We start from the raw sequence: 24356 nt of genomic DNA, 5'->3' as shown, positions 1-24356 counted from the left end.
ACTCCGTCCCATAATTATAGTCTCGTTTGACAAAAAACACGGTTTTAAGAAAAAAGTAATATAGTACATGAAAAAGTGGAACAAAGTACAAATGATGATTGAGTTGAAGGGAAAAGTGGAATAAAGTACACGGGGAAATGGAATATAGTACATGGGTGGAGTTTTCAATGCATTTTTAATTAATATAGTACTCACTCCGTCTCTTTTTGTTCTTTACGTTTTCCTTTTTGGGTGTTTCAAAATGTTCTTTACATTTCCTTTTATATTATCACATAAATGCTTTAATATTCTATCAAAATTAGTGTCTAATTATTATTTTAACCAATTAAATTCATTGGGTCATTTACTCTCTTACACTTTTCTATTGGGACATTAATTTTTTCTCATTTTCCCAATATCAGAATTTTGATAATAGTGAAAACATTATAAATAAACGTAATTTGCCTTGTTTAAATAAAAAAATAGAAGAATCTCAATGCAAATTAATTAGACGTTAATAAACATGCAAAATATCAAACGTAAAATATAAAAAGAGACGGAGGGAGTACATGGGAAAGTGGGGACCTTGATAGCCAAAATTAGTAACAAGACTATAATTTAGAACGGCCGATTTAAAAAACATGACTACAATTTTGGGACGGAGGGAGTATTAAGCTACTGGAGAAAAAACAAAAGTAAAAGGAGTGATGATCATCCACAGAAACTACAAAACAGAGACAGGAAGGAAGGTCGAAATGCAAACATCCAAGAACCTACTGTTTCTGGATACCTTCAACCTTATTCCTTCAAGACAAAACTGTCGATTATTTCCAAAATGTCAATTTTCTCTCTCTTTTTATTTGTTTTTTGGTTTTGTTTTGCAATAAGATTATTTTTTCATCCCCCTTGTTTATTTTTACATAATTATAATACCGAGTAACATATTTCTTAATTGGAATTACTTTATGAATGTTTGCAAAATTACGCGTTGGTTGGTATAATTAATATTTGTATTTTTAGTTTTTTGAGTTTACTCCAGACGTGACACATCAGTTTTCGTTCAAGCATACACAAAACTCTCACTATTTCCGCTTTACACAAATTATTCCAAACTCACTTAAGGTCCTCAAAATTTTATGATTCAAGATGACATGTCATTATGGCATTGGTGGACAGTGGCGGACCTTGAACGGTTTTACGAGGGGGGCCGGTAGAAAAAAAATTAAGCAATATACTATGTAATTATACAATTATACACAAATTTTAGGGGGGCCGTAACTAAAAATACACTACAAAATTTTCCGACCGGGGGGCCAGACCCACCCCAGCCACAACAAAGATCCGCCCCTGTTGGTGGATAAAATAATTACATGTCACTTTTTCATCATAATGCCACCCATGTGATCTACCAAGATGAAACAAAAAATTTCGAATGAGTTTGTATTTTCAAGACCAACTTCAAGACTTGTACTCCGTAAATAATCTTGCACTACATTATTGCACAATATCACTAAAGTCTTGCAAAATTTGGAAAATAATCGAAAAGTTAATCAAGTACTCAAGCTCAATCTACAAATACAATCAATTGTAATACGTTGAAGTAAAGGTCTATTGTTTAGATAAGTCAAATGTAGGTGAATACAAGTATAGAACACATCTTTTATTTAGACAGGTGGTTCAAGCATATAAATACTTGTAAAGTTTAAGATATGAACACGAGGTTAAAAAGTAGTAGCAATTACTGGATCTAGAGTTCCAAATGGATCTCAAGCGAAAATAGCTCCAGTTTCAACTACTCATTCCATCCCTAAAAGATTATCTCATTGTAACTTTTTGGGTACTTTGAAAACTTTGACTATGAATTCCCATTAGTGTAGAAGAAATAATATAGTCATGTGATGTCTTGTTGAATACATTTTAAACTTTCAATGTATATTTCTGAAATAAACTTGCACTCCGTACTTGTTACACTTGTACAACTAGAGATTTATATGTTTTAATCGTGTCCTGAAAACCGTGAAAAGTCCAATGATGTAATCTTTAGGGATGAAGGGAGTAAATGATTAGGGTCTTTCGGAGACCAAAACCAGTGTCAACCAGTTCACAAATACTCTATCTGGATGTCTAGAAGACTAGAACCACTTCAAAATCCCAGATCAGCAATTCCTAAAGGGTTCCAAGGACTAACCCCTAAACTAGTTGAACTTATTGGCTACTTCAAGAGTTGCAGGCATTTTTATAAAATGTACTTCAGCTACGAAAGCTCGGTCTAAATCAGAAACAGGGCACATTTTGAACACAAGCAAAAGTTCATACATAAAATCATCCCATATCATACATTTTATTGTTCACTGTTCAAGTACCCAGGCGGAAATAAAAAGAACAGAAAGTGTGTACTACGAGGTATATTGATCATTGAACAAGAAACTTCTGTGCAAACAAATGCTAAATTTTCTATAAACATTAAAAATATCCTATTACACAAATAACAGAAAGAAGCTACGGAGTAAAAAAAAAAAAAAAAAAGCGAACAATCTGGTCAAATTCACCTGAAAAACTAGTGATTCTATTTGCAAACTACTGAGATTTCATGCTGCCGTTTTCCTGACTCAAAGGTGTAGTTGAGCCACTCCTCCTGCTTGCAGAATGCCCAGTAATCGTCCTTCCCATAAATCTCCCAGCTTTGCTCAGACCACTGCCCACTGCCCCGAAACCCGACCCCACAAGCCCAACACCAGCTCCAACACCGGTCCCCACCATTCCAACCCCGGATCCGACAAACGATGCAGCTCCATCAAGTGCATCAACAGTGCTCCCTATGAGACCCGCTTCCTTCATCTTCTTTTTCTGCTCGGCCATCATTTTCTCAGCTTCCAAGGCAGCTAATTGTTCTTCTTTGTTGAATGCATGATATACCACCTAAAGATAGATCCAACATATACTCTATTAAACTGCATAAGATATTGATGAAGCTAGCAGTTTCATCATCAGCACATACCACATAGAAGTATAGAACTGGAAGCTTGAGTTATGAATAACTTGTTGAATGTGTATAACTGGGAAACATACATTTCTATTGGAAAGACTGGACTGTAAATGTTTTCGACCTTCGTGGTGTCGAGGAGAAAGAACGACATGATAGCAAGAAGAGGACTGTGGGACCTTTTTGTAACTTACATCTAGTTGTCAAATTCAATTGTGTTTTATGAAATAGTCCCAGATAACATCAAACCATTATTTTTTTGGCAGAAGACATACTACGGTTACCAGTAACATTAAAACCTACACTCCAGAGTATTAAACCACTCGCTATGCTTCCAAGCATGCAAGTGAACACATAAAACCGCACCAAACTTGTCATTATACTGCTTAATACGTATGGACTATACGATTCAGAAATCAACCCCCTCCACCCCACCCCCCCACCCCCCAAAAAAAAAAAAAACCAAAAAAAATCCAGAAACAGAAGAGGCTCCATTCCATCAACTAGCCAAGTAAATTCACATATATAGAAACAAATGAAAATCAACAGTCAGTTTCAAGAACCAGAAAAGTAAACGAAGGAGATATTTTCATGTAAACTAGGGCACACCTTGAGCGTAATAGTTCCTCTGTCCTTCTTATCCTTCACCTTAGACATATCAAGTGACGGTGTCAATCTTAGTTCAACTTCTTTAAGAGTATCAGGCTCTAGATCAAGAAGAGGCAATTTTGTCATACCAAGCTTCTTGTCCTGACCGATATCCTTGTCAAATACCTGCATGAAGGGAAACAGTAACTCCAAATTATTTATCAAGGTGTAGACAGGAAAGCCTCCCTGAATTTCTTTTCTTCAATGTATGTCGATTGTCAAATCCTTCTAAAAAGTTGGAAAGAGTTATTTCCAGCTTAAGATTGACTAAAACCAAATATTTAACAACAGCTATTTAGAGATACTGATCGGAGATACACAATTTTTGCCCTTTACTTATGAACATAATGTCCAGACAAATGTACACAAAACGACTTAATACTACAACGTCCATACTATAAACTACATGCCGCTTGTGATCAGCACCTAAAATGAGAAAAGCTACCAAACCAAGCTGTACTAATATGTAATCGTGAGAAGTTGTTTGTGTTTAGTAAAAAGACTGAACATGCACTAGAAAGAAGAAATATCATATCATCAGATAGCTTGAAACCTTGCACGAATTTAAGCTATCTTGTCCGACTATACAGACAATGAGGTGCAAGGGCACTCTTCATTTAATACTTGTAGTGTAGAGAGTAGAGAAGACAACAGACACATGCTAGGACCCTAGGAGGGTTTCTACAGCCTCTAGAGTCGAGAGGTATAAAACCACAATCAATGAATATCAGTATTATGAATGTATTAATGATGATATAGACCCTAGTTGTTACTCCGTATTTTGTAGTATTGGCAGAACGACTCAAAATTTGCATAGAAAGCAAGTGGAGATGAGGAGAGAAAATCCAAACCTCGATGATAAGTGACTGTGTCTCCTTGTCCTCTGCAATCACTTCAAAAGTTTCATTCCAAACTGGATTGAGATTGTCATCAACAACCATTGTCTTAACCTTGAAAAGTGGACGGATATGCACGACTACATAAGGATCTGACTTCCCAATCAACTCCTTGTTCTTCAAGTCATTGGCTTTCACAACCGTCACGGTCAATTTTCCTTGGGGTTTTAGCTCCAATTCGCTACAGAGCAACCAAAATAAGATTAGCAATAGTGAACTAGTGAGAGAACAGTAGATGCGAAGCTAATTAAAAGAGCCCCACAATTCAAGTGAACCCCTCAAGTATGCGAGACAAATTTGATGTACATGAGAAATACTCAATTGAAAAACCAATAAGACATTTGAAGGTTTGTCTGTTTAAGACAGCTGCCCATCAGAAAATTACATCATTGAACCAAGCAAATTCCACATCATAAAATGATATTGCATCAGAAAGAGATCCCATATAACGCGGCAACAGTCAAGGGTGGGGAAGATAATGCCATAATGGTGCTCCAAATAGTTTCTCATCAGAAGGCTATTCAAAATTCGAGTTTGAAACAAACAGATTAAGTCCCCCCTTCCCTCCCAGAAAAAGAGAGAACTTTAAGGGGGGGAAAAACAAGTCCAATGTAAAGGTAATAGGGTAATTTACCACATGTTACAATGGAACCCCGGCACAGGTAACATGAACAATTAATTGAAAAAACATTGGAGAGTACTTCAAATAACAAAGAAACCTCAGTGTTTACCACAGATTGCATTTGTTACGCCATCTTTGTTTTAACTATTGAAAGAACTCATCCACCAAAACCCAAAATAAATCTCAACAACAATATATTTATAATTACCTTAGATCAACTGCAGTACCACCAATTGGAACAACAATCCTGTGGGGCCATTGCAGTGTATCAGTGACAATTGTGTTCACAGTATCCTGCAAAATGGAAAACAGACAGCATATTCATAAGTTCAAACTACAATATCTTCAGGTTATTCACTACCAGTTCAAATATCCATCATAATCACCAAAAGATCAGACGCTGGAACTAGCTTACGTCAATCATGTCAGAAATACCAGGTAGAGCTGTCAGACTCCCACCAACTGCTTTCAATGTATAATCAATTCGAGGCTTTGGCTGGTCGCAATAAAGAAGAACATTTACTCAGTACAACCCCCAAAAAATAGAACCAATAATATATAAGTTGTTTCCAAATAAGATTCAAGAACAAGGAAAAGGAACAGGCAAATGTACATCTGAAAGTAAAGCAACAACAACAGCAGAAATGCAGGGTATCTCTTCGGACAGTTGGAATATGACACGGACAACCGTGAAAACTTGAAGATCTTTGAACTGCAAACACAAACAAACAATGGCCAATTAAGTAGAAATTTGTGAAAGGAAAGAAATAAGATTTACAACCCAGAAAATGTACCTACATTAGCAGCGTGGAAAGGGGAGGGGTGAGGGGGAAGTACACATTCAAAAAAGGCACCAACTGACCTGAATAGGAATTGAAGCAACAAGTGCAGCTTCGACACCTATGATGATATTGGGGTCACCACCCCATCGAAGGTCAATATCCATGATTATTTGACTCTTCTGGAGGCTCTGGACACGTATACCTGCAGTGGTTGACCAAAATGAATGAAAATAGTATACATATAGCAGCTTAACTACACAAGAGACTTGACAAAGACGGAGACATAATTATCCAGGAGCGGCACATAAATCCCAAAAGTGCTCTCTAACAACATCACCCATCATTCCATCAATGTCATTTCCTTCTATTGCTACTGGTGGAAGTCGTGGAGCTAGCAGACTAAAAAGCAAGATTTACTGCAGAAAACAGCAGGCTGCCTTCGTATGACTGCAAAAGTCATCAGTTCAGAAGCTAGAAGAGTTCACATGCACATGTCTCATTCTTGGATCAAGCATTTGGACAGTTCAACCGACTATCTCCAACCAACTGATTCGGAACATGTAAACGCTCCAGAGAAGTTATATGAATTCATGTTTCAAAGCGATACAGAGCATCACACATGTTGACTAAACCACATTCTTTCGCCAGTTCACTACCAATACATCACAATGTCAACAATATGTGCCTTGCATGTTTGAACTAGAAACAGTTTGTTTTCAGTAATCATGTATTTTAAAGACACTCAAGATTATTTGGAACATAAAAACCTTACACGTAATCATTTTCCTAACATTTCCCAAACTTTAGGACATGAACTATGACTCAACTGACCATTTAGTTAGATTCACATGAACTTTGTCATTGTTAAAAGATAGTCACTGACATGAAATTGGTCATTAAAGATAGTCATTTACATGAACTTGGTAAATAAAATATCGCCAGAATGGTATTTAGTAACCAAGTCCATGTTACTTGTTAGAGTTATGGTATATATAGGGTTCTAGTATGTTTAGAAAGCTAAAGTTGTGCTAGTTTAGGAATCTAATGATAGGGTTCTATTGTCCTAAGTCTATTATAGTTATGTTGTATGTCAAGTTATGTTACTGAATGTCTTTACACTCTGAAGTGAACGATTCATGTAAGTGAATTTCTTCAGTGACCAAGTTCATGCATATCTATAATCATGTCAATGAGTGTAATATTGCTATTTGCATTGATAATCAACAAATTTATAGGAAGGTTCAATAAGATTCATGAGGGAGTATTATTAACGTTAAGTGTTACACTGTTCCCTACACAACGTGTTATCTCTAATAAAAATGTCGTGTCTCACGATCGGTTGATATAATACCCAAACAAAGTCTAACCATAACGAACATAACAAACACTCTTATATGTTATATGTTTACCAACAACTCCACAACCATGTATTATACATTTCAAAATACACCACAAATAGGTGTACCAATAGATTATTTTGATGGAGATTTGGTGTTACTTCTTGCTCATTTAATTAGATCAAATGAGTAATGAAATTAATATTGGCCGTGCTAACAGCCTAACAAGTACTAGTCGTAACACCCTAACACCAAAATATTAATTGAGCCATAAATGGATATGGCTTTGAGCCCAATTGATAAAATTTTACATTAATAATATAACCCAAAAGACACTGCATTCTCTCCCTAAGCCCCAACCCCAACTGGCCAACCCCAAATCAACAACACACTAAACCAAAAAAAAACAATCATAGAATTGAAATCTTTTGTTACGTAATACGGTATGAACTAAAGTACGATCCATTGTCCTAATTTTACGTCAATAAGATATTTTTTTTCAAGGAATTATCAAATAAACTTAATTGAACTTATTTTAGTCATACAATGAAATTGAATAACCATTGTTTTTCCTGAACTCACCTGATCTAGAGCTTTTATCGAGTTAATCCCAATGATTGGGAATCTTCCCAATATTTAGTAGAATAATGTGTTGACAGTGTATTTCTAATTGTTGCCTGTAAAGTAATAGTGTTTGTTTGTATATTACTATTATTCATATATATACAGATTAATATAGTCTTTATTGTATATTACTATTGTTGAGCATTTACACACATTAATATAGTGTTTATTGTATATTACTATTGTTGATGTATTGCGAAAATGCAATATTGTCTTTTCCTAACCGATTATATGTATTCTTATGGGTATTGACTGTGTCATTTATAAGTGTTTATTGTGTAATACTTTGTACTAGTTGCTAACTGTATATGATGTAGTTGTTGATATATTACGAAAATGCATGTTGACTGTACGCGAATCCCACATTTAATGACATTTGACTTTACGTGAGGCCCACATTAATGGCATTTTTGTCATAAAGTCAACAAATATTTACAAAACTGCCGTTTGATTGGAAAGTTTTTCCAAGAGGGATTAACTTGGAATTTCACCTTGGTCCAAAAGTTAATTTTCCTACATCAACTGTAATAACAAACCCCTTACTCCTCTCTGAGTAAGCTGGATAATTACGTCATTACATGATAACTAGGAACAAAAACAGGCACGCTTAATCGCATTAGTTAGCTATCCCTGTTTCCTTAATGCTCGGCTGACTCCGTTTCTTATCCCTATTTTCTTTAACACCCCAAACTTTTTGGTTATAGTGCACCCCTCAGCTTTTTTTAACCCTAGTTATTCCTACTCCCGACAGCGATTAAGCTTCCCCCTCCCTTGCGTGTTTCTCACGCCCTTAATGCACTCCACTCACCAACCATTCAAACACCGCTACAAATAAGCAATACCCCCGACACTCATCCCCTCTCAACCCACCACCATACAAATGCATGCGTCGGACGTAAAATTAATTAGGGTTAAAAAAAGTTCTGACATGGTTGCACAATAACCAACAAGTTCGGGGTGTTAAAGAAAACGGGGATAAGAAACGGAGTCAACCAAGCATTTATTTTAATTAATGTGACTTTTTATATCTAACTAATGCGATTAAACATGCTTGTATTTGTTCCTAGTTATCATGTAATAATTACCCAGCCACAAAAATGTTGAATGAACCACATTCTATCCCCAGTTCGCCACCAGTTATCATGAATCAGAAACAGTTTAATTTCAGTAATCATGTATTGTAAAGACACTCGGCATTAAAGGATCAGGTGAATGAATGACAGCAACTTGTTAAAACTTAAAACGTACCTTCTATTTTAGGGGCAACAGTACCAAGAGTGAGTTTGGTGAACTTCATTGAAGTAATTCCAGGAGGACGATATTCTTCCAGAAGGGGTTCAACAGACTCCCTTATTATCAACTCTGCTGCCTGCGTATAATTCAGAAACACATAATTAATATAAGTTGCAGTGAAGAGGATGGCACCAAGAACTGTTTAAAAAAAACACATGCTCAAAGAAAAACAATTTCAAGTAACAAAAGGTTAAGCTGACTCTCTCCTTTTAAATTCTGGGCAAGAATATCCATTTCTTTTCCAGAGCTTATTATACCCATTCAATTTATGATTCAAGGAACCATAAAAATCCAACAAAAAGCTCAAGAACACAGTTGATTAGAGATAGCTTAATATCTAAAGATTCCACAAATGCTTTATATCTGCTGATCTTCCACCTGCATGATATATGTGCACAGTGGTAATCCGAAACAACACATGACAGAAATTTTGTTTCAAGGTTCAAGGCGAGAAGGACAATAGTCATTCATAATCATGCTACCAAATCCTGCAATAGAAAGAAGAAGATAGCCTTTATAGTACGGAATGGGGGTTACGGTGATGGACTTGTTCCACTGTGACAAATATTGTACCAATTTTATCCCAGTGCAAATGGCTGAGAGAAGAGATATTAATAAGAACTCATGCTGGATCATAATACCAACACGTGAGACAGAAAAATGAGGATAGCCTCTATATTTGGGAGCAGTGTTTATAGTGATGAGCTTGTTCCATTGTTACAGTGCTCATACCAATGTCACAAGTGTTCTGTTGTACAAAAATATTATACCTTAATGAGCACCTTCCTGACTCCCTCCCACATTGCATAATAAGATCATTCAACTGTTTGGTCAAAGCAACATTTCAGGAATGCAAAGGCTATTGAACATCCTTTAGATTTATGAAAATGAAACCCGGGTGAAATTAGCAAAATACCTGCAACCCTTAACCCTCCCCCCCATCCCCCCCCCCCCCCCCCCCCCCCCCCGCACCCATACCCACACCCACACACACAAACAAAACAAAAGGGAAAGACAACGGTAGAAAAAGTACAGAGTTTTTAGTTCATTTTCAACTTTGATGCAAGAAAGAACTCACGTCAGCTATATATGGCCACAACTTGCTCAGCTGCTTGTTTAACCATTTCACCTGAAAAAACATCAGAAAACATCAACATAATAATTCAACAGCATTTAAGCCTGATTTCAATTTTCAACCATAAAAAGTTTATGTGAAATCCCTTCAATGAAGATCACATAATCAATTAATTTTGTATATTGCTGTCATTGACTTTGCAATCTGATCTTTATACCTTATGCCGATAGGAAGAACACGTGATGGAAAATCAAAACATGAAGTACACATGACAACTGTATCCGCTTTGATTCATGCAGCTACTATGGTAAAAGCTGGCAATCTGGCATTGCATCTATATTCAAGAGTACAAGGAGGAAAGAGAAGAATATTAAAGTCGAACCTGCTCAAAAACAGGAAAAGATATCCATTCCGGAAAACTATCTCCGCATATTTTCTTCAATTCCTCTCTGCCAAGGGAGGCAAGAACCTTTATATCAGCTGCCTGCGCGACAATGGAAGCAGAAACTGAATTACTCAAAACTTGCCGTAGCATTAAGACTATGCCCAAAGCACCAACGATAAAAGAAAATTAAAAACCTGAGCAACACCAAAATATAATTACACTTGTGTTCATCATCAGCTAAGAACAATTCCACCAAGAAGCGCCATAATATCAAAGTTTCCAATACATAATACATACATGACAGCCACGCAGGTTCATGATTACATGGTAAAATTACCGTATAGGTGAATAATAACTGACAGAGACTCAGTCATAAGTTGATTACAAACTCAAATATTCTAAAAATAACAATGTGAAATGGGATCAGTATTTATAAGCAATGTTTTTATACCACGTGTTTGTTTCTAATTCTAACTAATTAGTTATCAAGGGCTTCAAGTAAGCTATTAAGGGTAGGGGTTTATCAAGCAACTTTGAGCAATCAATATAGACAGAAACTATGGCTTAAAAAAGATCAAGATGCTCGCATTTCATAAAACAACCAAAACAGCAACTCAACAGCTTTCTTGCTGACACAAGGTTTGTAAAGTCTAGACGGACACAGTCTTTGCCTCTATGTCAAAGAGTATTCCTAAAACCAACTATCAACGTTCATATTACAACATTCCTTTCTCCTTTCTCTAAAGAGTGTATCACTGTTCATCATTACCTGGTTAATTGATCCCGTTAACTCTACACTGTCTACAGAAGGTGTGGAATTCTGCACAATAACTCGTTTAATACTATGATACTCGATGATGAGAGTTTCAGCCCTCTTTCACCAGAAAACAAACTACCCTCTCGAACTCCAACCCTCCGAACAATACTAGTACTTTTTAAATTATTCAGAACCAGACTCCCGTCTTCCTCATCCCCAGTCCAAATTTAACTTTTGCTATGCAGCAATTCAATATTCATAAAATTTGAAAGAGCATACAGAAAATAAAGAAAACCCTCAAATAATTCGACCTAAATTCAACAATCAACAAAAAATAAAACCAATAAATTCCCACCTTTGCAGCACGTTTGCTACTTCGGTGCTGCATCATACGATGCCAACCAGCCATCAACCCTATCCCAACTATCATACCCAACATCATTCCCGATATTAAACCCATTTTTCCTGCAAATTCAAAAAAACAAACAGATAAATTAACAAACAAAAATGTCAAAAATCAACCAAAAAAAACTCATCAAATCAAATAAAAAAAATACCCAGACGAGAAAGAACTAAGAATCGATAGAGAGAGAACAAAATGGAAATCAACAATTAAGAAAATGGGATAGAGGAAGAATAATTCTTGTAATAATGAAGAAATGAATCAAAAAACGGATCAAAAGGGGTAACTGAAATAATTGCAATAAATGTGAGGGTTTATAAAGTAATTAATTAATTACTGAAAAATATAATTGGTTGAAGACAGAATTGAAAGTTGATGAGATTTTGGGGGTTGTTTCCTTTTCAATGTGGACCTGGGTTTGTCGCTGAAACCGTGATTAATCTCTGTAATTCGTTAATTATTAATCACACTAATTACACCGCTAAGACGATGATGATGAACTTGGTGGAGTTTGTGTTGCGTTCTGCCATTAACGTGAGTCCTTCCGCCGTTAAGACAAAATCGTGGCGTCAACTTTCAGAAATGGAACTGCCTTTTTGGCATCCGTTACGTGGGAAGTCTATCACTTATCTTTCCAATTTCTTTGGTAAATTCTGTACAAATTGTCTTAAAAAAATTAAAAGGCATTCTCAGTCAAGTTTTATTGGGCACTTAAATTTGTAAACACGTCCAATGTCAAAAAAAAAATAAAAAAAATTGTAAACACGATTGTTACATAATAAGATTAATTTTCTTAGTAGCTCCTAATTAAAATAATTGAATTTTTTTTTAAAATAAATGTGGTTTTCAAATGTGTGGCATCTATTTTGAAATGGGCAGTACTAAATGCAGGTAGTATTTTACTTAAATGCGGAAAAACTTAATATCACTTAAATATTATTTTTTCTTTTATTGCCCTTATTTTGATCAATACCTTTTAATTCGATGACATGTAAAATAAACAATTCTAAAAGCTCTTTTAACTATCGCCATATTCTGCAAATTGATGGATTACAATGATGAATTATGCAACGTCGATTTCTTTACGGTACGTAATAGTAGAAAGTCGGATATTTTGTGCAATGTTTTTACCGTTTGTAGGACAAATAACGTAAAAACAAATGGAAAAAACAAAACTTCCGGAAGAAATTACCGAAATACCAGTTGTACCCCTGCAAATTTTAATCGGAGCCATATTCCTACCTCCGGAAACAACATCCGACGCCTTATTTCTACCTTCGGAAAACCTATCTGGCAGTCTTGCATAGTCTCCGGTACACATAACCAGAAGCCTTGCTTAGCCTCCGGTACACCAAGCCAACACCCTTGTTGGGCCTCTGGATTGGAGCACCGGCCTATCTAGAACCCTTCTCCGGCCTCCAATTATTGATATGAAAGGCTTGTTAAACTTTTTAAAGGAAGTTATGTAGTATATATTGTTAAATACCGTCAAGCAAACAAGGGAGAATCACCATTAGAGACTTAGAAGAAGCCAAGAAGGTGTCGAATATTAGTGAAGCAAAGAAAGGAAGTGTACGAAAGTTTTTTTTTTTTGTTTTGTTTGGAAGCCTTAAATTTAAAAGGGTAATTTAGTCTTTCATTTGTTTTAAGTCATTAAATGATTCTACATTTAGGTTTTTTTGTACTGTATTTAGTACTTGCGTTTGAAATTTATACAGTTACTTCAAATCTTCGGAATTATAATGATTCTCTTTTCATACAACAAAAGGTGTTGTTATTCGACATCTGATCCGCATTTTCCTAAAAACAGTCGCACTGAATACGCGAAAGTATGGTTTTACCCTTTCAGAGATACCTGACTCCCTCCTCATACTCTCCTCGCCCCCTCCAACATTTCCGACATCCCTCTCAACCCCTCTCTCTCCCTTCGAAAATTCTTGCAGCCCTCTCGTTCCCTTCAAACCCTCTCATCCCCTCTAGCCCTCTAGACGTTTACATCGATCACCCCAAAACAAACCCCTCTTGTCGGACTTCATCCTTGTCCACCAGACTTTGCCGGAAAATAAAGGAGGGAAGAAGTAGAGGAAGAGGAGCAAAGGAAGGAATTAGGCTTTTATTTTGTTGTTGATTTACTATAGTAAGTTAATATGGTTACTTTATCGGGAACCGAGACTATAAATAAAAAGTTGATGATTAAGTTTCATGCATGTTATGTATTCTAAAAATTATGTAGAAGAGAGTGTGCTTGGAGATGTTTTTGACTTTGGCCATAATTCCATCAGTGTAGCCGATGTCACCCCCATGGTGAGTTTTTTATTTTATTTTTAGAATATTGGACGGTATTACCGCCGGCGACATGACGGTGCCGCGCAAGATATGCATTACTGTCCATGACGATATCGGAGATCTCGCGCAGCACCGCCATGTCGCCGGCAAATATACCATGCGGTACTGCCTTTCAATTTTGATTTTATGTTTTTTAATTCTGAATAATATAATTTTTTTTATTTTACTTACTTTTCTAAAAATCAATTAATAAACTAACTTTAATTGTAATTTTTTTTGTTTGATTTATGTTTAAGTTTACAAGTTTTGTTTATTGTTAATAATGTTTGTTTTGTTTAGTGTTAAAAAGTAAATTGTATGTTATTTATTTTTATTTTTTTATTTATTATTATTATTATTATTATTATTATTATTATTATTATTATTATTATTATTATTTTGCTATATTTTGATGTATGCCGAGGATAAAAAATATGCATATTTTTCATAAATAAGTTACATATTGTAATTTACAAAATATGATATTAAAAAAGAATAAAATCCCTATAATTTTCATTTTAGTCTGTTTCATAATGTTCTTAATCTATACTAGGTATACCATTGAAATGGTATACTAATATTCTGCATTTTTATTTAGTACCAAACCACATAGTTTGGTACAAGAAAAGTAGTCGTATTTTCTCACGTGATACCAAACAACATAGTTTGGTAACGTGGTTTCATTTTTATTTGATTCCAAACAACATAGATTGGTACTCACAAGTCAAAAATGAATGTTATTTTTCATGGGTTAGCCTAAATTTATTACATGAATTTACCATTTAGCCCTTAATATACCAACTAAAGTTACTATTTTGCCATTAGTATACAATTTTAATAGTATACCCAGTATAGATTCAGAAAACCTCGTAAAATATCATGTAAAAAAGAATAAAATACATAGGGAAATGGAATAAAGTACATGTAGCAAGGGAATAAAGTACACTAGGAATGAGAATATAGTACATGGGAAGGTTTTTCAACGGATTTTTCTTTTGTGGTCCCTAATGAGATAATATAAGAAATATTTTATGTTGAAATAAGAAAACATGACTATAACTAGATTAGGTCCCGTGTGCGCACAAATATTTAAAAATGATTATTTAACCATTTTTTTTTGTAAAATATTTAACTGAAGTACTTATCCCTTAAATCTGTTGCGTAAATAAAACATCTCAAACGTACTCATTTTATCATATAGTGTACAATTTTCACTCTCCTAAAACTACGTGCCGGTCAAAGTGTATCTCTTTTTAAAATACAGAGGGATTATGTATTTTATATGTTTAATATGATGATTTGACTAAAGTATTTGACATGTTTAATATGGTAATTTGAACAAAATATTGAGTGAGATTTTTTTTTTCTATTATTGATATGACGACCTGACTTAAATGTTACTAAAATTGTCTAATAATGTCATATTCCATAATCCTATAATTTTTTCCATGTATAAATACTTATACAAAAGGAGGAAAAAAAAATAAAAATAAAGTTTTTTTTGTGTAAACCATTATTAGCGGGAAAATTTTGCATTAGGAAGTGACATGTGTCATTTCTGGTGTCTACAACAACAACAACAAAGCCTTAGTCCCAAAATGTTTTGGGGTCGGCTAACATGAATCGTCTTAGGAGATCGTCATTGTTACCAATCAAACCAGAAAGCGGAATTAACGATAGTAAGATAAGAGGAAAATGTATATATATTATAGAAAAATATTGTAAGAGATAATAAAAATAAGTAAAGGTTAAACTAAATGAATAAGTATAATAAGTGCATTTCAAAATATCATGTAAAATTTAAAAAAATAATAATAAAAAAAGAATTTTTTGAAAAATAAAATATAAATAAATAAATAACTATAAAAATAGAAATAATAGAGAGAAACAGAAAAATGGAAGCTGTATAAGTCAAATGAAGTCATCAATGTATATTCTCTCCCTCCACTCTGTCCTATCCAACGCCATATTTTCCTCAATCCGAAGAAAACTCATATCGTGATCAATCACCTTCCTCTAAGTTTTCTTAGGTCTTCCCCTACCCCTTGCAATTTATCACTTTGCCACCCTTCTATCCTCCTAACCGGGGCATCACTTGATCTTCTGCTTAAATGTCCAAACCTTCTTAAACGATTTTCCATCTTAAACTCAATCGGTGCAACCCCTATTTTCTTCCTAATAATCTCATTTCTCAAACGATCCTTTCTTGTATGACCACGCATCCAACGTAACATGCGCATCTCCGCCACATTCATCTTATGCACGTGACAATGTTTCACTGCCTAGAATTCCGTGCCGTATAACAGAGTCGGTCGAATTGTCGTGCCGCCGTGCGGTAAAATTTTCCTTTCAATCTTTGGGGCATGCCTGAATCACATAGGAACCCCGTGACACCTTTCCACTTCTAACCAACCTGCTTTGATTTTATGAGCCACATCGCCATCCAATTCTCCATCCATTTGGATAATAGATCCTAAATAACGGAACATTTCAGAGCCTTGGACAATTTTCCCATCTAAGGTAATCGCCCCTATCTCTTTATCTTATGCACGTGTCATTTTTGATATCCGTTTTAATATAATATAATAGATAATAAGAAACCTAATTTGAAATACAAGGCTATAATCTTCAAATCTCGGAAGGAGGGAGTGATGTTTAACACGGATATATTCTAATATGGTTTAAAATTTTGTTTTAATCTGGAAAGTATCTAATCAATCGCGAATAACAAAATGTGAAGACGTGAAGTATACAAGTGTCTCCCGCCAATAACAATTCTTTGGCCCCTTGCCGACACAAAATTCCAAAACACAAACCATCCCGAAAGTACCCTTCAAAATTCATATAAATTAATCATGGACTCTACTTTAAAATTTTGGGGACGGATTAATTCAAAAAATCAAGACCAAGCCCAAACCAAATAGGCCCATCCAAATAACAGCAACTCTAAAAACTCTGCCACCCATCCTCTCAACTCCATTATAAATACTTTCTCCCTGACCACCTCCACTGCCCTGGAAAACCGGGGAAGGCTCTGCCATTGGCGGTGGAGTATACGGTGGAGGTGGAGGCTGATTGAGGCTCGGAGGGAGGCCCAACCCTTGACCAACCTTAATGTCAAACCGCATACCACGTTGGCATTGGACACCATCACCGGCATCAGAAAAGAAGTAGTTGGGGCCCACTTTGGTCAATGGGACGGAGATGGTCAATGGCTGGTCGAAGACGGTGGCGCCCGAGTTGAAGATGAGTGTGTCATTGTCGGAGGAGTAATCGGCGGTGCAGTTATTGTAGGTAGTGGAGTTGTATGTTTGGACCACTGTTTGATTAGTGTTGGTATGGAAAACTGCCAACAAAGAGTATGAAAGTTAGTTAGTGCCTTTGCCTTAGTGGGGTGCAAATTCAAATGATAATAACAACAAACTTTCCCGGGAAAAAAACATGAAGATTGAAAATTGAAAATGATAGGGATATATTTTCCCATTTGGACATTTTGGTGACCACTACTTCAAAGATGAGGATAGGATGACAACTTGTTAAACATTCATATGAGATTATTTTTAAAAGGTTTAATCTTATTTATTTATTAAAGAGTATTTATTTTGTGACAAATTGTTCATTTTTGGAATTTGGCGCCTACTTTGTGGCTATAGAATTTATAGATGTGTTTTATGAAGGACAAATTTCAATGAAATGACAAATTATTTATTTTGGATGGAATTATATGGAAACTATTTTCCCTACGGAACATGTAATACAAAAAGGGTTTTAATGAGCTGAGCTCTGCTCGCGAACTATTCGATGCTTGGCTCGACAAAACTTGGTCAAAGCTCGGCTCGAGCAGGCTCGACTCGAGCTCGGGTTCGGCTCGAGTACTTAACGAGCCAAGACCGAGCTATCTATGGCTCGGCTCGAAAGCTCGTGAACAAGCTCGAGTACTTTTTAATATATGTATTTTGTATAAAATAAGTTTTTGCAAAAATTAACTTTAATAAATATTTATTTTAAACATATAAAACATGAAAAAATTGATAAACATGTTACTTAATTAAACATTTGATTACCAATCTCGAGCGAGCCTATCGAGCCTCAACGAGTCTATCGAGCTTCGAGCCGAACCGAGTTCGGTTTTCATAATTCGAGCTCGAGCTCGAGCCCAATTTCCCAGGCTCGACGAGTTTCGAGCTCGAGCCGAGCCTATAAAAGCTCGGTCTCGGCTCGGCTCATTAACACCCCTAAGTACAATGGAATATGGTATTGGTACTCCTTTACGGGTGTTTATTGTAGAATATTTCGTTTAGTTGGAGGTATTTATTTAAGAGTAAGGGAATAAACTGACATGATTCATTTTGGTGTTATTTGTTTTTGTCATTTTACTCATTCCCTTTACCCACTCCTAACCCCAAAAGTCCTCTATTCCGATTCCCCACACCCCTATGGTATTTTCATTCCCTTTCCGTACACCATCACTCCCACCAACAATGTCCCACCAACACCATCCCACCATTATCACCCGGTCCTACCACCGCAATACTCACCGGCGCCTCCAATGATGCCTCATTGCCATCTGAAATACACCTCGCCCACAAAATCAAACCCTAAATACCAACCCAACAACCCAAAACACCAACCCACCACCCGAAATATCAACCCCACTACTAGAAACACCAACCCAATAACCCAAACAACGAAACATCGAAATAATGAGTCACTATTGATATGGACACATCTGGCATCGCCACTATCACTTAGTTTTCGACTTTTCGGACATGCAAAAAATGATAATAAGTTTCGTCGTTAAGTTTAACTTAATATTAATTAACTTCTTTTACTTATCCACCTAGTTTATCAATTTTATGGGGGGTTCATGGCTAAGGGTAAAGATGTCCGAGGAACAGTAGCCAAAAACCACCCCAACCAACTAAAACACCAAACCCACCACTCAAAATAACCCAACCCACCTCTAAAAATACCCTAACCATCCACCATATCTAACAGAAAGAGGAGAAAGGAACAAATGTTCACCTATTACGGCGGAGAAATGAGATGCCGACGAAGGGAAGGGGAAAGGAGCAGCGGCGAAGAAGGAGAAGGGAGCGGCGACGAAGGAAGGAGGAAGCTAAGGCAACTGGCATAAGAGGAGGAAATGAGATTGAAAGGAAGTGTCGGCAAAGGGAACGGGAGGGAACACAGGAGGGGAAGAGGTTGCAAAGGTGGTGCCGTGGTGGTGACTTTAGAAAGAGAATGATAGAGGTGGTGGATATTTTCTAATGTTTCTAAACCAAACTAACATACTCCCTCCGTTCTTGATTAATTATTAGTCCCTTTTAGAATATTGACACTATTTACAATTGAAGAAAATCTTCTAATTTCTTTCCAATACGTATTATAAAATATATTTATGTGAGATCTCATTTTGTTCGTCTTAATGTGTAGTTTAACAATATCAAATTTTCATATTTCTTTAACGTACGTATTTGAAGATTTTACGTTTAAATATTGAGTTGAAACGGACTAAAAAGTCAGAAGGGGGCTAATATTTAAGAACGGAGGGAGTATAAAATCAATGACATTAGCTTTGTTTTCTCCTTCTTTCCCGGAAGAACATTATTGGGTGATTTATGTGGAAGTTAACTCTACCTGATAAACTCAAGAGATCGACCACGTATAAGTTTGACGATATACCATCCTAAACCAATAGTTACAATACTCTGCCTATCTTATATGTCATTCAATCTCCCCTATTTCTTCAATGTGGGATAATAGTTCGATACTCACATGCGGATTATACTCTAACAGTACACAGTCATTTCCATAATGTTTCCCAAACTCCGTGAGGTCGTTCAAATTGATAGTGATAAACTTACACTCAATTAAACGAACTATGACTCAACCGTCCAACTACAACCATTGAGATGAATTTGTATGTATAGTTAGATTGAGATGAGCTTGATCACTAATTAAAGATAGTCACTGACATGAAATAGCTCATCAAAGATAGTCACTCATTGCAGTCTGGGGACTATGGACAATGAATATTGTGCACCAAAGAACATATCTACACACGAAAAAGAACATGGCATTTCGATCAAAGAATATGTGATATATTGATTCACTTTTTTGTTATCATAAAAAAAACACTTCCTCTGCTCATTTTTTACTCGCAACGTTTGTTATTTTCACGCATGTCAATGTACAACTTTGGTCATTTATATTTTAATTATCTTTATGCAAAAATTATATAAAGTTGATATTTTGAAAATAAAAATTAAGAAAAATCTAACAAGATGTCACATGCCTATGTTTTATCTTACATATAAATAACCAAGAATAGTCATCCATATTTTTTTATGTGAATAGTGCAAAACTTCAAACGTCACGAGTATTAAAAATGGAGGAAGTATATTATTTCACTTTTTATTAAAAATATAAATAATAAATATACTCATGTTCTTTTCACATGAGGTAATATTCTTTTAGCTATGCACTTGTGTTCTTAAGGTGCACCATACTCACTGTGCATTATGATTCACCATCTAAATTACGATAGTCATTGGCATGACCCTCCAGCGTCAACTAAAATGTCTCTGGAATTATCTTTAGTCACCAAGTCCATGTTATCGAATGTCTTTAAGTCTTCAACGCTCTTTAGTGAACGGGTGACGCAAGTGACTAAGTGAGTTACTTTAGTACTAAAGTTCATGCATGTCTTATCATGTCAAAGAGTGATAGAAATTACATTGGTATCGATAATCAACAATGTAAAAGGAAGGTTCGATTAGATTCATGCTAACTTTTTGTTAATATTACGGCTTTGTTGAGTACTGTTTGATTTATTTTAGATAAAATAAATTTAGATTATTTCTTGCTCCTTTGATGATTTGATCAGATCGAAAAAAGTAATGAAATAATTCAATAAATACGACCCATGCTAACATTTCTTTTTTGATAATACCCATGCTAACATAGTACTCCGTAACATGTAAATTACTCCGCGACACACTAACACCCATAAATACTATTTACTACGTAGGCCACAAATGAAAAATGGATAACTCCATATATGGCTATGAGCCCAATTGATAAAATTCTAATTATGGTGATACTATAATCCAAAAGACACTGTCCTCTCTCCCTAAGCCCTAAGCCCTAAGCCCTAAGCCCCAATACGCACGTACAGACGTACTAATGTACTACTCCATCTAATATCTATCATCTAATTCTATTCACCTAATTTTTATTTTGTTTATATGTAATTGAAATTATTTTCACTTATTAATTGAAAATGAATTTATGTATTGAGTTCCATTACCTCAAAAAGCTTTTTTTTCGTACCTCTCCTAACTGTACACCCGTACTCTTATATGTTAAGCTTTTTCAGAATCAGCTTTTTCACCCAAATAAAATTTTCAAACCTCTTCTATTCAAATATTTTTAATCACCTTTTTCAAATGATCAAACCTTTAATTTATCTGACCCGCTATAAAATAAAGTATGTATCTCGTAGCCCATTTGCACGAAAAATATAAAAATATAAAAACAAACAAACAAACAAACACACAATAAATCAATAATATCAAAGTCTGTATTGACCTTGTGGCGTGTGTTCACACTCAAAAGAGAAAACAATGATAATCTAGAAATTAAATTCTAACACGTTACTTCCTAAAATTAATATCAATAAATTGAAACTAATTAACGATCTAATTCAAAATTTGAGTGAGAAATTAATCAATAGCAACATCGTCTTTAGGCGTTTCGATGTAATTTTTGTGAAGCATGTAATAAAATCCAGAGAACTTACTAATATAATCGCCGAGATTGAAGGTTCGAGTGGCAGCCCAAGTAGAGTAATTAGTAGACGAAGTATTGGTGGTAGCATTAAAGAACCAACCAGATGGAGGAGGTCCACCCACCGTGTGATTAGTGTAAGTTGCGGCGGATGCTGTTCCGATGAGAACGACAATAACCGTAAGGTACGCCGCAACCATCGACGGCAACGCCACCTTGATCGACATTTTTCTCTCCCTTCCCCCTTATCTTAAAAGGATGTGGACGGTCAAGATTAAATTGAGTGAAGCTTATCGTAGGAGAAGAAGAATATTTGGGGAAATTGGTGTTTGATGATAATACTAAGAAAGAGAAAGGCTAGAACGTGGGAGATGTCCTATGCGCGTCTCATGGGTCTTGGCATGTGACTTAGCCACTTAGGAGATGGTAATGACTATAATTAGTAGTAATGAACTAATGACTAATGACTAATGACTAATTAGATTAGTGACTAATAATGAGTTCTATGGAGTCTATAAAATAATAAATTATTAGGGTCTTTCCATTATAGAGCACAAACAATTAAAAGTTGTCAAATATTTCTTGCTATCGGTAGTAAAGGTGAGCACAGCAGGTACCCTCAAGAATTAGAATCGTAATCTATTGTAATAAGTTCCTGCATGTAAATGAGAATCGGGATCGGAAGCTGTTGCAACAGGTTCTTGAAAATGGAAACCGGATCCGGAGCTGTTGCAACATGTTCATGTAAATGAGAACCAGGAATATATCATGTTGCAACAAGTTCCGGATATTCTGCCATTTTAAATATTTAAATAAATTATTGCTAATTTATTGAAAAAAAATCTACTTTCTGGTCTGGACTTTGATTGTTCTATAGTTTAACTTTAACTTTAAATTATAATTTTATATTTATATTTTCCAAAAATTTTATGAAGCATTTTTATATGGCCCACTTCCTTATTTTTAGGTCATCCCTTAATAATATTGGTAATAAATTTCCATTTATATAAGCGGTGTAAGTATTAAGGGATGACCTAAAAAGAAAAGCGGTGCGAGTATTAAGGGACGGAGGGAGTACCAAACATGTGTTTTGGAAAATATATTTTATTTTCTTTCCTTTCTCTTCCCTCCTTTCCTTTCCTAATATTGAACTAAATGAAGCATTAGGGTGAAAAAAAAACAAAGATACTTGTAAGAGTCGGAACTTGTTGATTACACTCTCAATAACGACTCCAATATCGGGAACCCAAAACCTCGAGTCAAAACCGGATAAAAATATTACTCCGTACAAAATATATAAGTTCAAATCATAAAACAATCCAAGCCTAATTCATAAAATATCTTTTTAATAAATTGACAACTGTAGTATGTATTATAGTTTATAACATGACTTAACTGGTTATAATTTCCAAAAACTTGTAGTAAGTACTGATTTCTATCCCACAATTTTTAACATGATACAATGTGTTGCTTACCCTAGTCGGGGTATATTTATGAGTTAATGTACATCACAGGAAAGTTCTAGGCGCCATGCAATAGTTCCGTAATATGATGAATTGGCCTAATATTCAGAAAAGGCTCATACTCGAGGGAGATAAAAGGGTTGTGCCATGTTGTGTTAATAAGCCCCCTTTGTGAATCTTTTTGGGTACCCATATGTTGGGTTGTGCATTTGTGCCACGTTGTGTTAATAAGACCACTTTGTGAATCTTTTTGGCTAAAAATGAATAAGTCCACCGTGTTTGTGCAAAATTAAAGTTCCAATTTTTATTTTTATTTTTATTTGTTTTTTAAAAGAAAAGTACATTTAAGTTAAGATAGTCTTATCTCAAGATTATAGTCTAACTTATCTAAATTAATAAAATAAGAATATTGTCTATATAAGGATCAATAAATTGGTGAGTCGTAGTAAGGTGGCCTACAACAGTAACATAATCTGCAGTTCGGTTAGCTTCTCGATATACATGTCGGGAGGAAACTTCATCAAATTGATTCAACAAATGCTTGCCATCATTCATTATCAATCGAATCTTCTAAGGGCAATGTGCTTTTTCCTGCAAAATATTAATAATAATAAATTATCACATTCAATGAAAACATGACGAATATTGTGATCAATAGCTAACAGAAGGTCGTTACGGAGTGCTTTAGCTTCGGCAAGAAGCGAAGACGATTTTCCAAGATTATACGTACGACTAATGATATTGTTGCCGAGATTATCTCGAAGTACAACACCGGCTGATCCAGAGATTACGAACAGACCCATCAAAATTAATTTTAACAAAATCAAGGGCCGGGGGTGACCAAGCAACCCTGATGGTGCTAGTAGAGTGTGAAGTACATTTATTAGGAATGTTGTCATCCAAGGCATCAATACAAGTACATATTTCCCATTATTTAAAACGTTTGAGTGCTCTAATGTAAGTACTCACAAAAGAAGCCGGAGTATTTCAGAA

At 35.3% G+C, this 24356-nt stretch overlaps 2 protein-coding genes across 4 annotated transcripts; both read right to left on the bottom strand.

The window, feature by feature from the left end:
* Positions 1 to 2353: 2353 nt before the first annotated feature.
* Positions 2354 to 12433, bottom strand: LOC110795793 (calcium-dependent lipid-binding protein). Of its 3 annotated transcripts, none has more exons than XM_022000815.2 (12): positions 12122 to 12433; positions 11737 to 11846; positions 10622 to 10723; positions 10243 to 10293; positions 9120 to 9240; positions 5991 to 6112; positions 5742 to 5840; positions 5544 to 5624; positions 5337 to 5422; positions 4462 to 4687; positions 3572 to 3736; positions 2354 to 2898 (listed from the first exon to the last, which is right to left on the bottom strand). In XM_022000815.2, exons 2-12 carry the CDS (start codon positions 11839 to 11841, stop codon positions 2557 to 2559), a joined length of 1500 nt encoding a protein of 499 aa, XP_021856507.1. In that variant the 5' UTR covers positions 11842 to 11846; positions 12122 to 12433; the 3' UTR covers positions 2354 to 2556. The 3 variants fall into 3 exon arrangements, with proteins under 3 accessions (XP_021856507.1, XP_021856508.1, XP_021856506.1); XM_022000816.2 differs by having other exon boundaries at positions 12197 to 12432; XM_022000814.2 differs by having other exon boundaries at positions 11939 to 12131.
* A 4325-nt stretch (positions 12434 to 16758) lies between these two features.
* LOC110795794 (early nodulin-like protein 18) lies at positions 16759 to 22317 on the bottom strand. The gene is made up of 2 exons (XM_022000817.2): positions 21914 to 22317; positions 16759 to 17455 (listed from the first exon to the last, which is right to left on the bottom strand). Exons 1-2 carry the CDS (start codon positions 22125 to 22127, stop codon positions 17001 to 17003), a joined length of 669 nt encoding a protein of 222 aa, XP_021856509.1. The 5' UTR covers positions 22128 to 22317; the 3' UTR covers positions 16759 to 17000.
* Between the last annotated feature and the right edge of the window lie 2039 nt (positions 22318 to 24356).

Source organism: Spinacia oleracea, chromosome 2 (assembly GCF_020520425.1).
Source record: "Spinacia oleracea cultivar Varoflay chromosome 2, BTI_SOV_V1, whole genome shotgun sequence".
Lineage (NCBI taxonomy): Eukaryota > Viridiplantae > Streptophyta > Magnoliopsida > Caryophyllales > Amaranthaceae > Spinacia > Spinacia oleracea.
Note: the sequence above shows the minus strand (reverse complement) of the source record. Positions and strands in the feature narration are given on the sequence as shown.

Bases quoted from the DNA above. Each gene is read 5' to 3' on its own strand.
- LOC110795793 (XM_022000815.2), bottom strand. From the start codon at position 11,841: ATGGGTTTAATATCGGGAATGATGTTGGGTATGATAGTTGGGATAGGG. The intron at 9,241-10,242 runs GTGAGTTCTTTC...AATTATACGCAG, and splicing joins TGTGGCCATATATAGCTGAC to GCAGCAGAGTTGATAATAAG. The intron at 5,423-5,543 runs GTAAGCTAGTTC...TCCATTTTGCAG, and splicing joins GTATTTCTGACATGATTGAC to GATACTGTGAACACAATTGT.
- LOC110795794 (XM_022000817.2), bottom strand. From the start codon at position 22,127: ATGTCGATCAAGGTGGCGTTGCCGTCGATGGTTGCGGCGTACCTTACG. The intron at 17,456-21,913 runs GTAAGTTCTCTG...CTTTGTTGGCAG, and splicing joins CAATCTCGGCGATTATATTA to TTTTCCATACCAACACTAAT.